Raw genomic sequence first — 15,496 nt, 5'->3', positions numbered from 1 at the left:
GCAGTACCGCTAGTTGGAACGGCAGTACCGCTGGCTCAGCGGTAGTACCGCCCCCAAGCGGTACTACTGCCCTCTGCGGGGCTGTTTAGTGGGGCAATGGTTGGATTGTTGCCCCCACTATAAAAGGAGGTCCCCTTCTTCCTTGTTGACCTACCTCTTCCCTCTCAAGCTCCATTAATGCTCCAAACTCCATTTTCGCCTGATCTATCTCTCTAGCCAATCAAACTTGTTGATTTGCTCAGGAGTGGTTGAGAAGGCCCTGATCTACACTTCCACCAAGATATTTTTTGATTCCCCCACCTATCCCTAGCGGATCTTGTTACTCTTGGGTGTTTGAGCACCCTAGACGGTTGAGGTCACCACGGAGCCACAGTCCATTGTGGTGAAGCTTCGTGGTATTGTTGGGAGCCTCCGATTAAGTTGTGGAGATTGCCCCAACCTTGTTTGTAAAGGTCCGGTCGCCGCCTTCAAGGGCACCAATAGTGGAATCACGGCATCTCGCATTGTGTGAGGGCGTGAGGAGAATACGGTGGCCCTAGTGGCTTCTTGGGGAGCATTGTGCCTCCACACCGCTCTAACGGAGACGTACTTCCCCTCAAAAGGAAGGAACTTCGGTAACACATCATCGTCTTCACCGGATCCACTCTTGGTTATTTGTTACCTTTACTTGTGCAAGCTCTTTAGTGTTACTTCTCTTGCTCGCTTGTTTGTTTGTTGTTATTGCATCATATAGGTTGCTCATCTAGTTGCACATCTAGACAACCTACTTTGATGCAAAGTTTAATTTGGTAAAGAAAAGTTAAAAATTGTTAGTTGCCTATTCACCCCCCTCTAGTCAACCATATTGATCCTTTCAATTGGTATCAGAGCCTCGTCTCTTTATTAAGGACTTTACCGTCCGAAGAGTACCGCCGGTGACTCCGCAGCTGTACTACCGCTGGCTTGCCATGTTCCTACCGCCTCGACTCGAGGGCTCTTTTTCTCGTGTCGGGTTTTGCGGCAGTAGAGGCGGTAGTACCGCTTATAAGCGGTAGTACCGCCCCTACCACCGCGGTAGTACCGCTCTGGGTCCAGGTCCCTGCTTCTCTCCTTTACGCGGCAGTACCGCTAGTTGGAACGGTAGTACCGCTTCTCAGCGGTAGTACCGCCCCTACCTCCGCGGTAGTACCTCTTTGTGTCCAGGTCCCTGTTTCTCTCCTTTGCGCGACAGTACCGCTAGTTGGAACGGCAGTACCGCTGGCTCAGCGGTAGTACCGCCCCCCAAGCGGTACTACTGCCCTCTGCGGGGCTGTTTAGTGGGGCAATGGTTGGATTGTTGCCCCCACTATAAAAGGGGGTCCCCTTCTTCCCCTTGACCTACCTCTTCCCTCTCAAGCTCCATTAATGCTCCAAGCTCCATTTTCGCCCGATCTATCTCTCTAGCCAATCAAACTTGTTGATTTGCTCGGGAGTGGTTGAGAAGGCCCCGATCTACACTTTCACCAAGAGATTTTCGATTCCCCCACCTATCCCTAGAGGATCTTGTTACTCTTGGGTGTTTGAGCGCCCTAGACGGTTGAGGTCACCACGGAGCCATAGTCCATTGTGGTGAAGCTTCGTGGTATTGTTGGGAGCCTTCGATTAAGTTGTGGAGATTGCCCCAACCTTGTTTGTAAAGGTCCGGTCGCCGCCTTCAAGGGCACCAATAGTGGAATCACGGCATCTCGCATTGTGTGAGGGCGTGAGGAGAATACGGTGGCCCTAGTGGCTTCTTGGGGAGCATTGTGCCTCCACACCGCTCTAACGGAGACGTACTTCCCCTCAAAAGGAAGGAACTTCGGTAACACATCCTCGTCTTCACCGGATCCACCCTTTGGTTATTTCTTACCTTTACTTGTGCAAGCTCTTTAGTGTTACTTCTCTTGCTTGCTTGCTTGTTTGTTGTTATTGCATCATATAGGTTGCTCACCTAGTTGCACATCTAGACAACCTAATTTAATGCAAAGTTTAATTTGGTAAAGAAAAGTTAAAAATTGTTAGTTGCCTATTCACCCCCCTCTAGTCAACCATATCGATCCTTTCAGTGGTGAAACTAGGGATTAAGTTCAACTTCGCTAGTCGCGACATGCAACCAAAGTTAACATGATAAAGATGTGAATGCCACACATTTGATTCACTATTGTTGCAAACATTATTAACAACTTTATTGCAAACGTCTGATAAGGATAAAGGAAATAGGCCTCCTGACTCATAGCCTTTACCAACAAAGGTTCCATACTTGGATATTACAAATTTATTCGACTCAAAGACAAGCTTATAGCCATCTCTACACATAAGAGATCCATTAACAAGATTTTTATTGACGGAGGGGACATAATGCACGTTCTTCAGCCGCACGATCTTCCCCGAAGTAAACTTCAGATCGACCGTGCCAACACCACGAACAGAAGCACTTGAACCGTTGCCCAGCAACACGGTTGAAGTCCCTGCGGTCTGATAAGACGAAAACATGGAAATATCACCGCATACATGCACATTAGCACCCGCGTAATCAACCAATCAGGAGAATGACATACTGAAAGAATAGTGGGAAATATACCATACTCAACATCCTTCATGTCAATGTCTCCAATGACAACATTAGCAGTCTTGCCGCCTTTCCCAGGATGACGCTTGTCATAGCGATTAGGGCAACTAGGAGCCCAATTATCAGGATCCCCACACACATGACAAATACCTTTCTTCTTGTCATTCTTCTTCTTGAAGTTCGTGTGTTGCACAGCCTTGTTATTCCCATCAAACTTTGCTTTACCATCAAATTTGCCCTTGTTCTTGAACTTGTGGGGCTGGAAGTTCTTCTTCTGTACCAGATTGGCACTAGATCCTCCCTCAATACCTTGAGCACGTGTGTCCTTTGCTCTCGCCTTTTCTTCGACATCAAGAGTACCAATGAGATCCGGAACAGAAAACTCCTGTCTCTTATGCTTCAGTAAGGTAGCAAAGTTCCTCCACGAAAGAGGAAGCTGGTGATGATATCTCCGGCAACAAACTTGTCCGGTAGCATACAGTTGAAGTGCTCAAGCTCTCTGGCAAATGATTGTATCTCATAAGCTTGCTCAACCACGGAGCGCTCTTCAGTCATCCTGTAATCATAGAATTGCTCCATGATGTACAACTCAGTGCCGGCATCTGAGACCCCAAACTTGGCCTCGAGTGCGTCCCACATATCTTTTCCATTGTCAATTGACGCATAAGCATCAACTATGTTCTCACCAAGAACACTCAAGAGAGCAGCCTTAAACAGAGTATCCATTTTCTGAAAAGCTTGTTCCTGTTGGGCATCAAACTCCCCTTCAGGCTTGCCAAGCGTGGCGTCATAGCAACTCATGGTTTGAAACCATAAGACTGCTCTCACGCGCCACCTTTTATAGTGGATACCCTCAAACATAGGAGGTCTCATGGAAGCAGCAAAATCACTTGGGGTAAATTGCCTATGATAAGTTTTTGGATTGTTGGAAATATGAGCAATTTACCAAATAACTTTGCTAACATAAATAATAGATAAAGCATGACTAATATAGTAGAGATAAAGCAAGTCATGCAATCTGACAGAGAGAAGGTAAATAGCATCTGCATATATGAACTTGAACTAAACACATGTAGAACAGACACTAGATGAAGTTGCATATATGAAGTAGAACCTAACATATGTAGGGCAGAAACTAGAGCAAAGAACTATGGCAGGCCATATAACAGAAAGAGTAAGAACACATACGGGACAGCAGAAACTAGAGCAAAGAACTATGGCAGGCCATATAACAGAAAGAGTAAGAACACATACGGGACAACAGCAACAGAAGCACTGGACTTGGGGTCGACATCCTCTCCAGCCATGTCGTTGATGAGGTTGTCGACGTCGGGGAAGAAGTCGTTGTCGGGGAAGTAGTCGTCGGAGTCCGTGATGAAGAAGCCAGTAGTCGCGCGGAGCGCTCCCCAAAAACTTTATCACCCTTCTCCCGTACAGGACTCAAAAGGTGCGTTCCGGAGGCCTACTGTCCCGACCTACGGTGCACGTAGCAGTAGCTCAGTGGTCAGGAACTTGGAGGCGAGAGGGTTGTGTCGTTCTGGTGTGTCTCTCTGGGAGGAGCGACCCCCCTTTTATAGGCACAAGAGAAGGACGCGAACAGGCTGCGATGGAAGGTGAAGCAACGGAGGGAGACGAAGCGAACAGGCAGCAGCCGAAGAGGCGCGCCTTCAAATTCAGTGTCCACTACAGAAAACGTTTCAGCTCCCGCGTGACCTTTCGTATACCCGTCGTGCGTGGCAAAAATTTAGACATCAGCTCATTCCCGCAACATGCGACGCGTCGTGACGAGGCGAGGCGTGGCGTGGCGTGGCGAGGCGGGCGGCGAAGCAGGAGCGCGCGTGAATGTCCCTCTTGTTCTCATCCTCATACATGTGGAGAAAGAGCCTCCCTTATAAAGAGGTCCAACTCCCTCTAAACTAACAATGTGGGACTAAACTTTGTTCCACCTCTTGCCTTACACGAATGGGCTGCGTGAGCCTCTAGAATTTATTAGGAATTTCTGAAACTGCTATTGGGCTAGGCTCAAAATAGACAAAATTCCAGCACTAAAAGTGCTAAAGTGGCGCGCTATAACTTTTATTGGGTGCGAGATTTTTGTGCGGCCGTTGGAGATGCTTTTAGTTGAGTGAATATATTTCAAATATGAACCATGTGCATTTTTTGTCTTCTTTACTTACAAATTTCGTTTGTACAAACAAAATAGTTGAATGAATATATTACATTCCCAAGGAGTAAACAATATGAACCATTTGCGTTTCAAATATAAATTTTAATTCAAGTAGTACATCATTATGCATTTCCCCTAATAATTATCAGTGAGTGAACGAACATGAAACGATCATATCTAAAGAGTAAACAAAAATGCACGAAGACGCTCAAGGTACTCTAAAAATAAAGACATGCATGCTTAATTATAATCAACAAGCAGCGTTGGTTGAGATGGCTAGCACGTGCAGCGCGAAGGCCAGTTTGTGGTTCGAACACTCAGGACGCTTATCCATTTTTAATGTCCTGTTTATTTTTTCCTCTAGCTGACAACTGGGCCATGCACAGACGGAGAGACTTGACCTCACTGGCAGGTCGCGCTGTACATCATACATACATGGCGATGAAGCTCAGGACTATTCTCCGAAGTTCGAGGACCGTATACATAACGTATTTTCAAATACAAGGATCGTATTGAAACACTTCCTGAGTATGAGGACTGTTTTGGACATAGCCACCAAGTATGAGGACCATAGATGCTATTATCTCATTTTCGGTCTTGTAAATGCTGAAACTGTGTAAGAAGAGCCAAAGTTTGGCGAAATGACGTCGTAATTGCCACCGTCAAGTTACGTACCCCTTCGCCCCCGAGCGCTCTCTTACCCATTTTTAATGTCCTGTTTATTTCTCCCCCTAGCTGACAACTGGGCCATGCACAGACGGAGAGACTTGACCTCACTGGCAGGTCGCGCTGTACACCATACGTACATGGCGATGAAGCTCAGGACTATTCTCCGAAGTTCGAGGACCGTATACATAACGTATTTTCAAGTACAAAGATCGTATTAAAACACTTCCTGAATATGAGGACTGTTTTGGACATAGCCACCAAGTATGAGGACCATAGATGCTATTATCTCATTTTCGGTCTTGTAAATACTGAAACTGTGTAAGAAGAGCCAGAGTTTGGCGAAATGACGTCGTAATTGCCACCCCTTCGCCCCCGAGCGCTCTCTGCCCCGATGCTATTATCTCATTTCAAAAAAAAAAAAACCCTAGCCACCGCCGCCACTCCGCCGCCGGGCCGTCGACCGCAGCGAACCTTCCCCGACCCTTTCGCTCCGTACTCCCCGCCGCTCCCCTCGTCGACCCTTCCCTCCCTATACCCCGGCGGCCGTCGACCGATCTCAGCAAGCCGCCCCCGTCGGCCAAGTTCGCCGTCCTTCCCCGAGCCCACTCCGAGTCACCTTCCCGCCGCCGCCCGAACGAGTATTCTCCCTCGCCCAACCCCGAGGTGAGCTCGCCCTGCCCTGCCCTCCACCGAGCGCCCCCCCCCCCCCCCCCCCCCCCCCCCCCCGGTTGTTCAACATGCAACATGTTCGCATGGCAGCTACTAGCCAAAATTTTGATTGTTGTGTGCTGTGTGGTGGCTGTTATGACATGATTTTGTATGAAATGGTGGCTTCTGTGCCATGATTTTGCTCTGTGTGCAAGTGGCTATGACATGATGAACACAGCTAGTCAAACTGCCGGCTAGTTTGCACCTTTCCTATTCTTAGGAAAAGAGGAAAATAGCAAGGCAATTCCTAGCAACGACACATTTTTTTAAATAGTCAAACGTATCCCCTCATTGGCACTTTTCAGAAATGCAGTATTTCCGTACCCGAATTGTCCCGATACTGATAATGCATATCTGTAATGGTGTTTTTTAGGCTGAAGCGGCAGCAATGGCATCGTCAGTGCTGGAGGCCACACGAGCGGCGCACGAGGACATCGAGCGGTTAGAACGCCTGGTGGTGCGCGAGCTGCAGCGAGATCCCGCCAATGCCCGCGACCGCCTCTTCCAGTCCCACCGCGTCCGCCACATGCTCGACCTCGTCATCTCCACCTCCGACAAGCTCGTGAGCCCCTCCTCTCTCTCGTTTCACGCTTGATTTAGTGGCTGTAGCTTTGCTTAATTCCTGTCTGCCACAGCCAGAGCTCAGTGATGTCGCATCTCTGTTTTCTGTGGTTAGGATTGGTTTTCCAAATTTGCAATATCTTGAATTGAGATGCCTAGGGTTGCTTATGTGTTAGCTCCACTAGTTATTGTCCTGGGGAATTCCAAAGTTGAGCTAGACAGATTGATTTTTTGGCTTTATTTTTACAAGATATGCGCGAGGGTAGATAAAATCAGTGTATAATATTACAACTTTTAGTATCGTGCTGCTATTTCCCCCCTTTTTGATGTGAGTGAAGAAGTGCAGTTTGGGAATAGTCTGTTTCTCTTTATAAGGTGAATTTTGCTAATATGACTTTCTTAATTAGGTTGAAATCTACGAAGACAAGGACGGTGCTAGGAAGGATGAGATCTCCTCCCATCTTACCGCGCCGGTGCAAAGCGACATCTTCCCCAAGTACTATGAAAGGCTCAAAGAGGTACATAATCAAACTGTATCCAGTCTGACTCTACCCAGTAATCACTTAGGCACGCCATGGAATCAGAGTGGCAGGACGCTAGCCAGGCCGTCGATGCTGTAGTTTATTCATGTACCGCCAAAAGCATTCCATGCTATTGTCGTTTAGTGGATAGTTCTTTTTAATTATTTTACCTCTGGACTCTCATACCAAAGAATTGGATGGTAGAAAACCAAATTATTCAATAGCTCGCTAGGTTTTCTTACCAACATGTCAACCCTAAAAAGGCAAAATATTAAGAGTAGAACAAGTTTTATTACGATCCTTGAAAATTAAACTACATACATACTAGTGAGTTTTCTGGTTATTTTACACTATGTTGATCTTGCACTTCATGCCAATCAGGACCCCCTGGTCGACATATGTGATGCAAATCAGAACTCGGTTTTATTCGAAAACTTGAACTTCTACTCTTTATTCAGTGGTGATTATTCTTTCATTTACAGTTTGTTGCATGTTTGCAGATCCGTGATTACCATAGGCGGAATCACTCTGCCCGTTTCATCAGCGAAACTGACGATTATGAGGAGCTACTAAAGGAGGAACCGGCTATTGAATTCACTGGCGAGGTGCTGTCCAGTACAATTTTCACCTTGATAATCCTGCTTGAGATGATTTGTGCACTGTTTTATCCTAATGCATACCGTGGTTAATCTAATTCTCTTTTCTTGCATAGTTGCATATAATATCTTGACTACCCGCAGATGCAAGTTTGTTGTAGTATACATACCTATGTTTATATATTCTATTCTTGAGAAGAAAAATGCATGGCAACCTCATCGTATCGCCTCTATCTAAATTGTCTAGTCCTGCTTCACGCTTCCATACTAAGTTGATTATGTTAAGTGCAAAAGTTATGGTAAATCATCAATAAGGTCTGTCTGCTAAAAACATTGCAGAGCCCTGTAGCACCCTTGTCTTCCTTTTTTGTTGCAGTAGTCTTGAACTCGAGGGTATCTCTATTGTGATACGTGTATTTTAATTTCTGCAGGGTTGTTTGATTCCTCTTGTAGGATCACGGTGCTATGCATGGTAAGATTTAGGTTAATGACAAGATACTAGATGGAGCATGATTAACTTGAGAATCAATTACTGCTTATTTATTGTCATGATTCGCATTATCATGTAGTTCTAATCTACATTGCATGTTCATCCCATTAAATTGTTAATATTTTATATGCTGTTCTGGTTGCAGTTACTTATATTGCTAATGGTCTTGTTCTGCATTTTGATAGGAGGCATTTGGCCGGTACTTGGACTTACATGAGCTCTACAATGAGTTCATAAATTCCAAGTTTGGATCGCTAATGGAATACTCAGCATACGTTGGTACTTTTGCTCAGACTGAAAAAATCTTGCATAGTCTAAAAGCTACCAGGTATGCTACCAGCATTTTCTCTAAAACCAAGAACATATCTCCTAGCATGAGCTTATCTCTCCACATCGATCTTAGATATATTTCCCTCCTTTTCTTCTTGGGCTGGTTAGGACTAGGATCGCACTTCCTGACCAAACGGAACCCCAAAAGGCATACCTTTCCAGTCAATCCAGATTGATCAGTATTCTGTATGGTAGGAACAAAAGAACAAAATATTCATGTGTCGGATGTTGGCTGCTGCTATAGTTCTGTTTCATATCATAGGCCCAGCAGTGCCAGTTTATTTCTTGTGCGTACCCAATGCAGAAGCAGGGGGTTACTGATTACTGGTTGTCTGGACTTCATTGCTTCTTACATGTAGACTATAACTGTATCACTTGTAAGGGTTCATTACTTGGTCTCATTTGTCGCTGTGTTATAAAGTTGTCATGTTGTTTGTTCCAGAATTCACAAGAGCAATACCCGAAATCTCTCTACCAAAATAATTTATTAATTACCTGTGAACTGTAATTTCTGTTACCTATCTATTGTACCGACAATACCGTGTTTACCTAACAAACTGAATGGATACCCTCGTTTGGGATTGAGAGGAAACATAACAGGTAACTACTAGAGTGGTGGGGTCTAGTAAGACCTGTATTGAAGTACATGTGATTAACCAAAATTTGCTCAACACGCCTAACATTTGTTTGATCAACTGTAGTTTTTTAAAGTGTACATACATTTCTGTAAAGATGATTTATGAACTTATCTTCATTTTCTTCAATTTTTCAGGCAATACAAAGAATATTTGGAGCATATTTTGGAATACCTGATGTCATTTATGTATCGTACAGAGCCATTGCAAGATATTGATAAGATTTTTACAAAGGTCAATCCTCTTGACTCTTGTACATTCTAGTATATTTTCTTTCTTCTGTATTCACACCTTGTGTTGTGCATCACTTAAGACTTGTGTTGGGGTTGAGAATATATGCAGATATTACTCATGATCTATCACTGATTCACTGTTATGATTAATTTTAGTGTTGCTGGTGGTGGGGTTGAGAATATGTACTTAACATAGAACTAGAAATAACTACTATCAAACCCATATAGGTTCAAACTTCCATGGTAGGTAACAACTGACTAGCTAATAGTATCTATGCTTGTGCAGTTGCAAAGTGAGTTCGAAGAACAGTGGGCCAATGGCGAAGTACCTGGATGGGAGAATAAGGGCACAGAGAAAAAATCTGAATCGCAAGAGTCTGCAGTAGACCTCGATTACTACAATATTGTTGAAGAGCTTGTAGAGCTTGGTCCGGAAAAGTTGAAAGAGGTACGATCTTCTAACACAGTTAGTGTTCTATTTTATTCCATCCTTAACTTGGCCTTATTTAATACTGAAACATTTTTCCAGGCTTTAACTGCTCGTGGATTGAAGGGTGGCGGCACTGTTCAACAGCGTGCTGAGCGCCTTTTCTTGCTGAAGGTGACTACTAAACACCCTTGCTAATCTTGTTTGAGCTATTTATCAGTTTTAAATTTGCTGCTGCTGGTCATATTTTTGCAGCATACACCCTTGGAACAATTGGATCGTAAGCATTTTGCCAAAGGTGATGATTTGAAGAAGGAAATTGCTTTGGTTGAAGTGAAGATGAAGCGCTTATGTGAGATTCTCGATGAGGTCAGCTCTTACTCTTTTTATGTGTTCGCAATGACTTGTGCTTCCAATCACCCATTTCAACATGGGTATGTTAGTCAAATCATGACTACACCAGTTTAGTTTGAGGAATGGCCTTGACCTAGGATAAGCTAGTCCATTGCGGATGCTCCCACCCATTGATTACGAGTCGAGAGACTAGTCGAGATTAGTCGCTAGACTAGTCTATGAGTCACATTCTGGGTGTCAACTAGAAATCTCGTGTAGACTAGTTCGCCGAGTTGAGGAGTCGAAGGACTAGTCATAGACTAGTCGTCCACCTTGAGTCCTTCGTTTTACTTTTTTAGGGATTGGGAGGGGATAAGTGAGCCAGCCACCCTGTCCCTTTCCCTCCATTGCTTCTGCTCTCCATGGATCTGCGCTCCTCTACTCTGGCCCTTTCCCCTGCGCTCCTCTTGCTCTGGCCCTTTCCCCTGCGCTCCTCTGCTCTGGCCCTTTCGCTCCATTGCTTCTGCTCTCCCTGGCTCTGCCCCTACGGTCTCCCTCCCTCTGCTGTCTTCTGGCTACTGGATCCGCTCGTCCCTCAGGTTGCAGCAAGCAAGCAAGCATATTAGCAAAGTAATTTCTCCCTTCTCTTCTTCCCTTCTTTGATTTGATTTTTACCCGCTGCCCTCTTATTTCGTTTTGTTTGCTTCAGTTTCAAGATCCTTAGGTCTGAACTGCAATGTCTGTGCCGGAAATATCTCAAGTAGTGTATTCAGCAGCTGCAGCTCAGGCCAATGATCAATACGATCCATCGAAGGATCCTGCAAGAAGCCAACTAGGAGCAAGGATCCAACATGGAAATATGCTTATTGGCCTAATCTGCAGGACAAATTGACGCTCCAATGCACTTTTTATAGTATATATTACATATTAATACTAGGTTTTAGTAATTGGTTACTGCAAGTTTGTGCTACAGTACCATGTAGTCCAGCAGTAGTCTAGACTAGTCACGATTAGTCTATGAGTTTCAACGTTCGAACGTCTCATCGACTCGTAAGCGTTGCTCCCACCATGTAATGAGACATCTATTGCTTTATTTGGGCATAGTATGGCATGGTCATGAATAGAAGTACCGGGACCATCTTTTCATGGGATTTTTTATGAGTTGCCATAAAGTTTATCTGCTTTGATCTTTTGCCTCAGACCTCATTTGGTGTGACTGTCTAAAATGCCCTAAAGCCGAGCCGCCGTTTGATGATGTGGCCTTGGGTCGAAGGGATTAGTTTCAGAATCTCAATGTTTATCAACCTATCTAAATTAGATCCTCAGAATGATGTGTAGCAAGTGAAGAAAAAAAAACGATTGAATAACACCTATCAGGAAGAGAATAGCAAAAGTTGCCATCACCTAAGTTCTGCTGTCACCAATGCCTTGATGTACCTTTTCTAGCACGTTCTTTACAAAAGTGATCATTGGTGAACGAAAAGCTCCAACTGTACCATGACTACTCTACAGCTAGATTTTTGAACCAACATTTCCATGTGTATGGAATTCTATCATGATCTACTTTCCTTGGTGTGGTTTACGAAAGTTTCCTTTATCTTGGTAGGACTACCAGTCATCGGCATTTTTCGCGGCATGTTCTTCTAATTTTATGTCCATTTTAAATTTCAAGTTTAACCTGGTGCTCATGCCTTGGTAGATTTTATGTTTTTGTGTGTGCAGGTCATTGTAAGAACAAAGGAAAATGCGGAGAAGAAGCTGACTTTGACCTATGAAGAAATGGAAGCAGAACGGGAAGAAGTACTTAAGTTTCTCCTTTTCTTCTATTTACTGAAATATTGTTCTGTTTTTTGAACTTCATCTTCTTTAACTTTGTATAGGAAGAAGTACAAGCTGATAGTGAAAGTGATGACGAAGACCAACAAATCTACAACCCTCTCAAGTTACCAATGGGTTGGGACGGGAAACCTATCCCCTATTGGCTCTATAAGCTTCACGGTCTTGGTCAGGTACCAGCTTTGTCGTTAACAGCTTAATTAGTTATCACACCAGCCTTGTCGTTAACAGCTTAATTAGTTATCAGACCAGCCTTGTCGTTAACAGTTTAATTAGTTATTACTTTTTTTGGATCTTCGATTAGAGGTCAATGGCTCATCTTACTGTTTGCTGAATATTTCTAAGTCATCATGTTAGTAAATTTTCTTCCTACATGAATGTATTGATCATCACTTTATTGTGACACCATTCTATTTGGAAAACAAATCAATTTCCATTATGTTCAGTGACTGCCAATTAATTGACTGATGGGCAGTGGTAACTGGTATAAGGCATGTACAGTTGGATAGCACAACACGCCACACCTAGGTTAACCTAGTTTGATTTTGTTAGGTTAGTGTCTGGTTTATTGCCAAACTTTTGCAATGCCATACTTTCTTCTAGTCTTGTAACCCCACATTTTGGTGGCACATTTCTAGCCAAACATTGCTTAAGTGGTGGCCTTCAATTTGTTAGCTACAGTTTTTGTGGCTTGCCACAGTTTATAACTGTTAGGTGTGGTGATGTGTCGTAGCCATACGATTGTGCCCATATCTCAACTAATTGATCTTGGCTCAGCTTTGCTATGTGTCAACTAATTATATACGTTCTGTAATTTGAGGAAGTGTTGACCGGCAAAAAAAAACGTTTTACATTTCTCTCTTTCTCTAATACTATCATCAGCACAATGTTTGGAGCTACAAAATGGCATGTTACCAAAATGAATGGTAAATCTTAATTCGATAGCTTGCTCATAGTTTCACCTGTTATTTGTGTTGCACCTGTGTCAACTATTAAACTTGACTTTGAACATCTATAACATTGTCGCTATTATATGCCCAGCCATCACCATCGAGTTTGGTTGTAGACCACTGATGTTTTAACTATCTGTTGCCAGGAATTCAAGTGCGAGATATGTGGTAACCACAGTTACTGGGGGCGAAGGGACTATGAGCGCCATTTCAAAGAGTGGCGCCATCAGCATGGGATGCGATGCCTTGGTATTCCTAATACCAAGAACTTCAACGAAATTACATCCATTGAGGTACACCGGCTGCCATTTGCTGTTGTCTTGTTCATGCGATGTCTTGCTTGCCGCTAAGTTGCTTTGACATGCCTGATTTGTGCTGTCAGGAGGCGAAAGCACTGTGGGAGAGGATACAAGCAAAGCAAGGGCTGAACAAGTGGCGGCCAGACTTGGAAGAGGAGTACGAAGACAAGGATGGCAACATCTACAACAAAAAGACGTACACTGACCTGCAGCGCCAAGGCCTGATATAGATATGCGATTCTTGTGCGTTGGGGTTTGGACGGCGCTAAATCCATTGAAACCTGCTGACCTTGATGGTCGCTGCAACTCTGTTTGCATTATATACTCTGCAAGATGTTACTCCGTGTTATATTTTACGCGCCGGAGTACTTGGGAGCTCAACTTCCTTCTTCGGGGTACATTGCACATTATGCTCTATAATTGGTCCATCTTACTCCGTGTTCTTAGGTCCTGTTCGGTCAAATCCTTTCAAGGTTTCGCTTCAACGTCAACGTGGAGAAAGAAATATTATGTAACGGTGTTGGAGTTTGACATGTAAGGAAAGAGCAAGACAGGAAGTAGGCTTTTACGCAGTCCGGAGCGTCAGCCTTTTGCCCGGTCCGGAGCATCAGCCTGAGTAAATCGTGTGCCCGCCTTTACATGTGTCGTACATTTACTATCCCGATGTGGCGCCCCTCGACTACAAATCCATGTGCTTGCTCTAGTGCACATTGTTAGGGCATCTTCAAGACAGATTTGTAAACCTTTTGCAACCATCCGGACCGAAGAAGTCATTCAACACGGTTTTGTGTCGGTCCGGACGTGATTTCTCTTGTAAATTGAAAACAAAAATAAAGGAGGTTTGTGAGAATCCGGACACGCGAAACGTACGAATCCGACACCCTAGGCCAACCCAAAACCCTTCCCAGACCCTGCGGCTCCATTCTCTCCTTTCTCTCTTGTTGTCTGTGACTCCATTCTCTCCATTTTCTCTCTTGTTATTGTTGTTGCTCCACCACCCTGGCCAGCAGTGGCGGAGCTAGCATTTGATATCAGGGTGGTCCGCCCCCAATTTTTTTATAACTAATATTACATGTGAACATTCTAACTAATTACCAATAGCACATAGAAATAGATCAATATGGTCTTACAGACACACTAAAATTCTCAATTAAATCTTAGTTTTGCATAAAGAAGCCTACATAGTAAATAGTATATGGACCATAGCACATACCTTGAGAAGTTCAAAAAGACTATCTTTCTGGCCTACGTTTTTGCATTGCCATGAAGGTATCAATTATGTCATCTTCATTCACCTCGGAGAAAGCATCCCTCTCAATGTATGTGACTAGGCAATCATCCAAAAGACTATCACCCATCTTATTTCTCAACTTGTTCTTGACAAAACTCATGGCAGAGAACGCACTCTCAACATTTGCTGTTGCCACCGGGAGAATCAATACCAATTTTAAAAGCAAGTACACCAAATGATGAACTATATGTCTCCCTATTTGAACAAGCTTAACCGAGAGATCAACAAGATTTCCAAGGCCTTGAAAATTCTCATCATTTCTCATGTCATCAATATAGTTATCAAGTTGTAATTCAAGGTGTATCAAGTCGGCACTTGAAAAGTCTTTGGGATAAAACTCAGCAAGTCTTCGTACCTTGTGTGCATCAAAAGAAACAAATGAGTTAAAGAGATTCTGTACCACTTTTGAAAGCAATACAAATTTTAGAAGCAAGTTTGCATACCTTTTGTGCATCAAAAGCAGCAAATGAGTTGGCGGGATTCAAATCAGACATACAAGATAGCAGCTCCATATTGATCTCATCAAACCGATTTTCAAGCTCTTGACTAATTTGATCAATGACTCCAAGAAAAACTTCTCTTCGAAAGTGATCATCATTTGTTTGGGGTCGAGCAAACCGTGTTGATCTTCCATAAGGCACATGATTATCTTCCATTATAGGAACTTTAATGCCATGCTTGTTACAAAATAGTGTGACCTTTTGCATAAATGCATCCCACCCATTAGCCCTAAGCTCTTGTATTCTACTTTTTGCAGTTCTAACAAGTGCCATTGCAGTAAGAATATCTGGGTCTCTTCTTTGCAAACAATCAGACAAATCACTTGTGTATCCAAGAATGAAAAGCATCAAGTGTGCATTGAAAATAAAGTCAAATGACTCGAA

At 43.7% G+C, this 15,496-nt stretch overlaps 2 protein-coding genes across 3 annotated transcripts; one reads left to right on the top strand and one right to left on the bottom strand.

Annotated features, from left to right (window-relative positions):
• Positions 1–5,738: 5,738 nt before the first annotated feature.
• On the top strand, positions 5,739–13,754 carry LOC125521129 (splicing factor SF3a60 homolog). Of its 2 annotated transcripts, XM_087534685.1 has the most exons (14): positions 5,739–6,065; positions 6,484–6,672; positions 7,079–7,189; positions 7,574–7,612; positions 7,693–7,797; positions 8,464–8,606; positions 9,381–9,477; positions 9,763–9,924; positions 10,006–10,077; positions 10,159–10,272; positions 11,959–12,036; positions 12,117–12,245; positions 13,169–13,315; positions 13,405–13,754. In XM_087534685.1, exons 2-14 carry the CDS (start codon positions 6,499–6,501, stop codon positions 13,549–13,551), a joined length of 1,518 nt encoding a protein of 505 aa, XP_087390811.1. In that variant the 5' UTR covers positions 5,739–6,065; positions 6,484–6,498; the 3' UTR covers positions 13,552–13,754. The 2 variants fall into 2 exon arrangements, with proteins under 2 accessions (XP_087390811.1, XP_087390812.1); XM_087534686.1 differs by lacking the exon at positions 7,574–7,612 and having other exon boundaries at positions 5,740–6,065.
• A 789-nt stretch (positions 13,755–14,543) lies between these two features.
• LOC147960080 (uncharacterized) lies at positions 14,544–15,268 on the bottom strand. Its single transcript, XM_087534760.1, has 2 exons — positions 15,056–15,268; positions 14,544–14,967 (listed from the first exon to the last, which is right to left on the bottom strand). The coding sequence occupies exons 1-2, from the start codon at positions 15,266–15,268 to the stop codon at positions 14,554–14,556; spliced, it is 627 nt and encodes a 208-aa protein (XP_087390886.1). The 3' UTR covers positions 14,544–14,553.
• Between the last annotated feature and the right edge of the window lie 228 nt (positions 15,269–15,496).

Source organism: Triticum urartu, chromosome 7A (genome assembly GCF_056163025.1).
Source record: "Triticum urartu cultivar PI428250 chromosome 7A, HENAU_Tu73, whole genome shotgun sequence".
In the NCBI taxonomy this organism is placed as follows: domain Eukaryota; kingdom Viridiplantae; phylum Streptophyta; class Magnoliopsida; order Poales; family Poaceae; genus Triticum; species Triticum urartu.
This window is presented reverse-complemented; position numbering and strand designations above follow the sequence as displayed.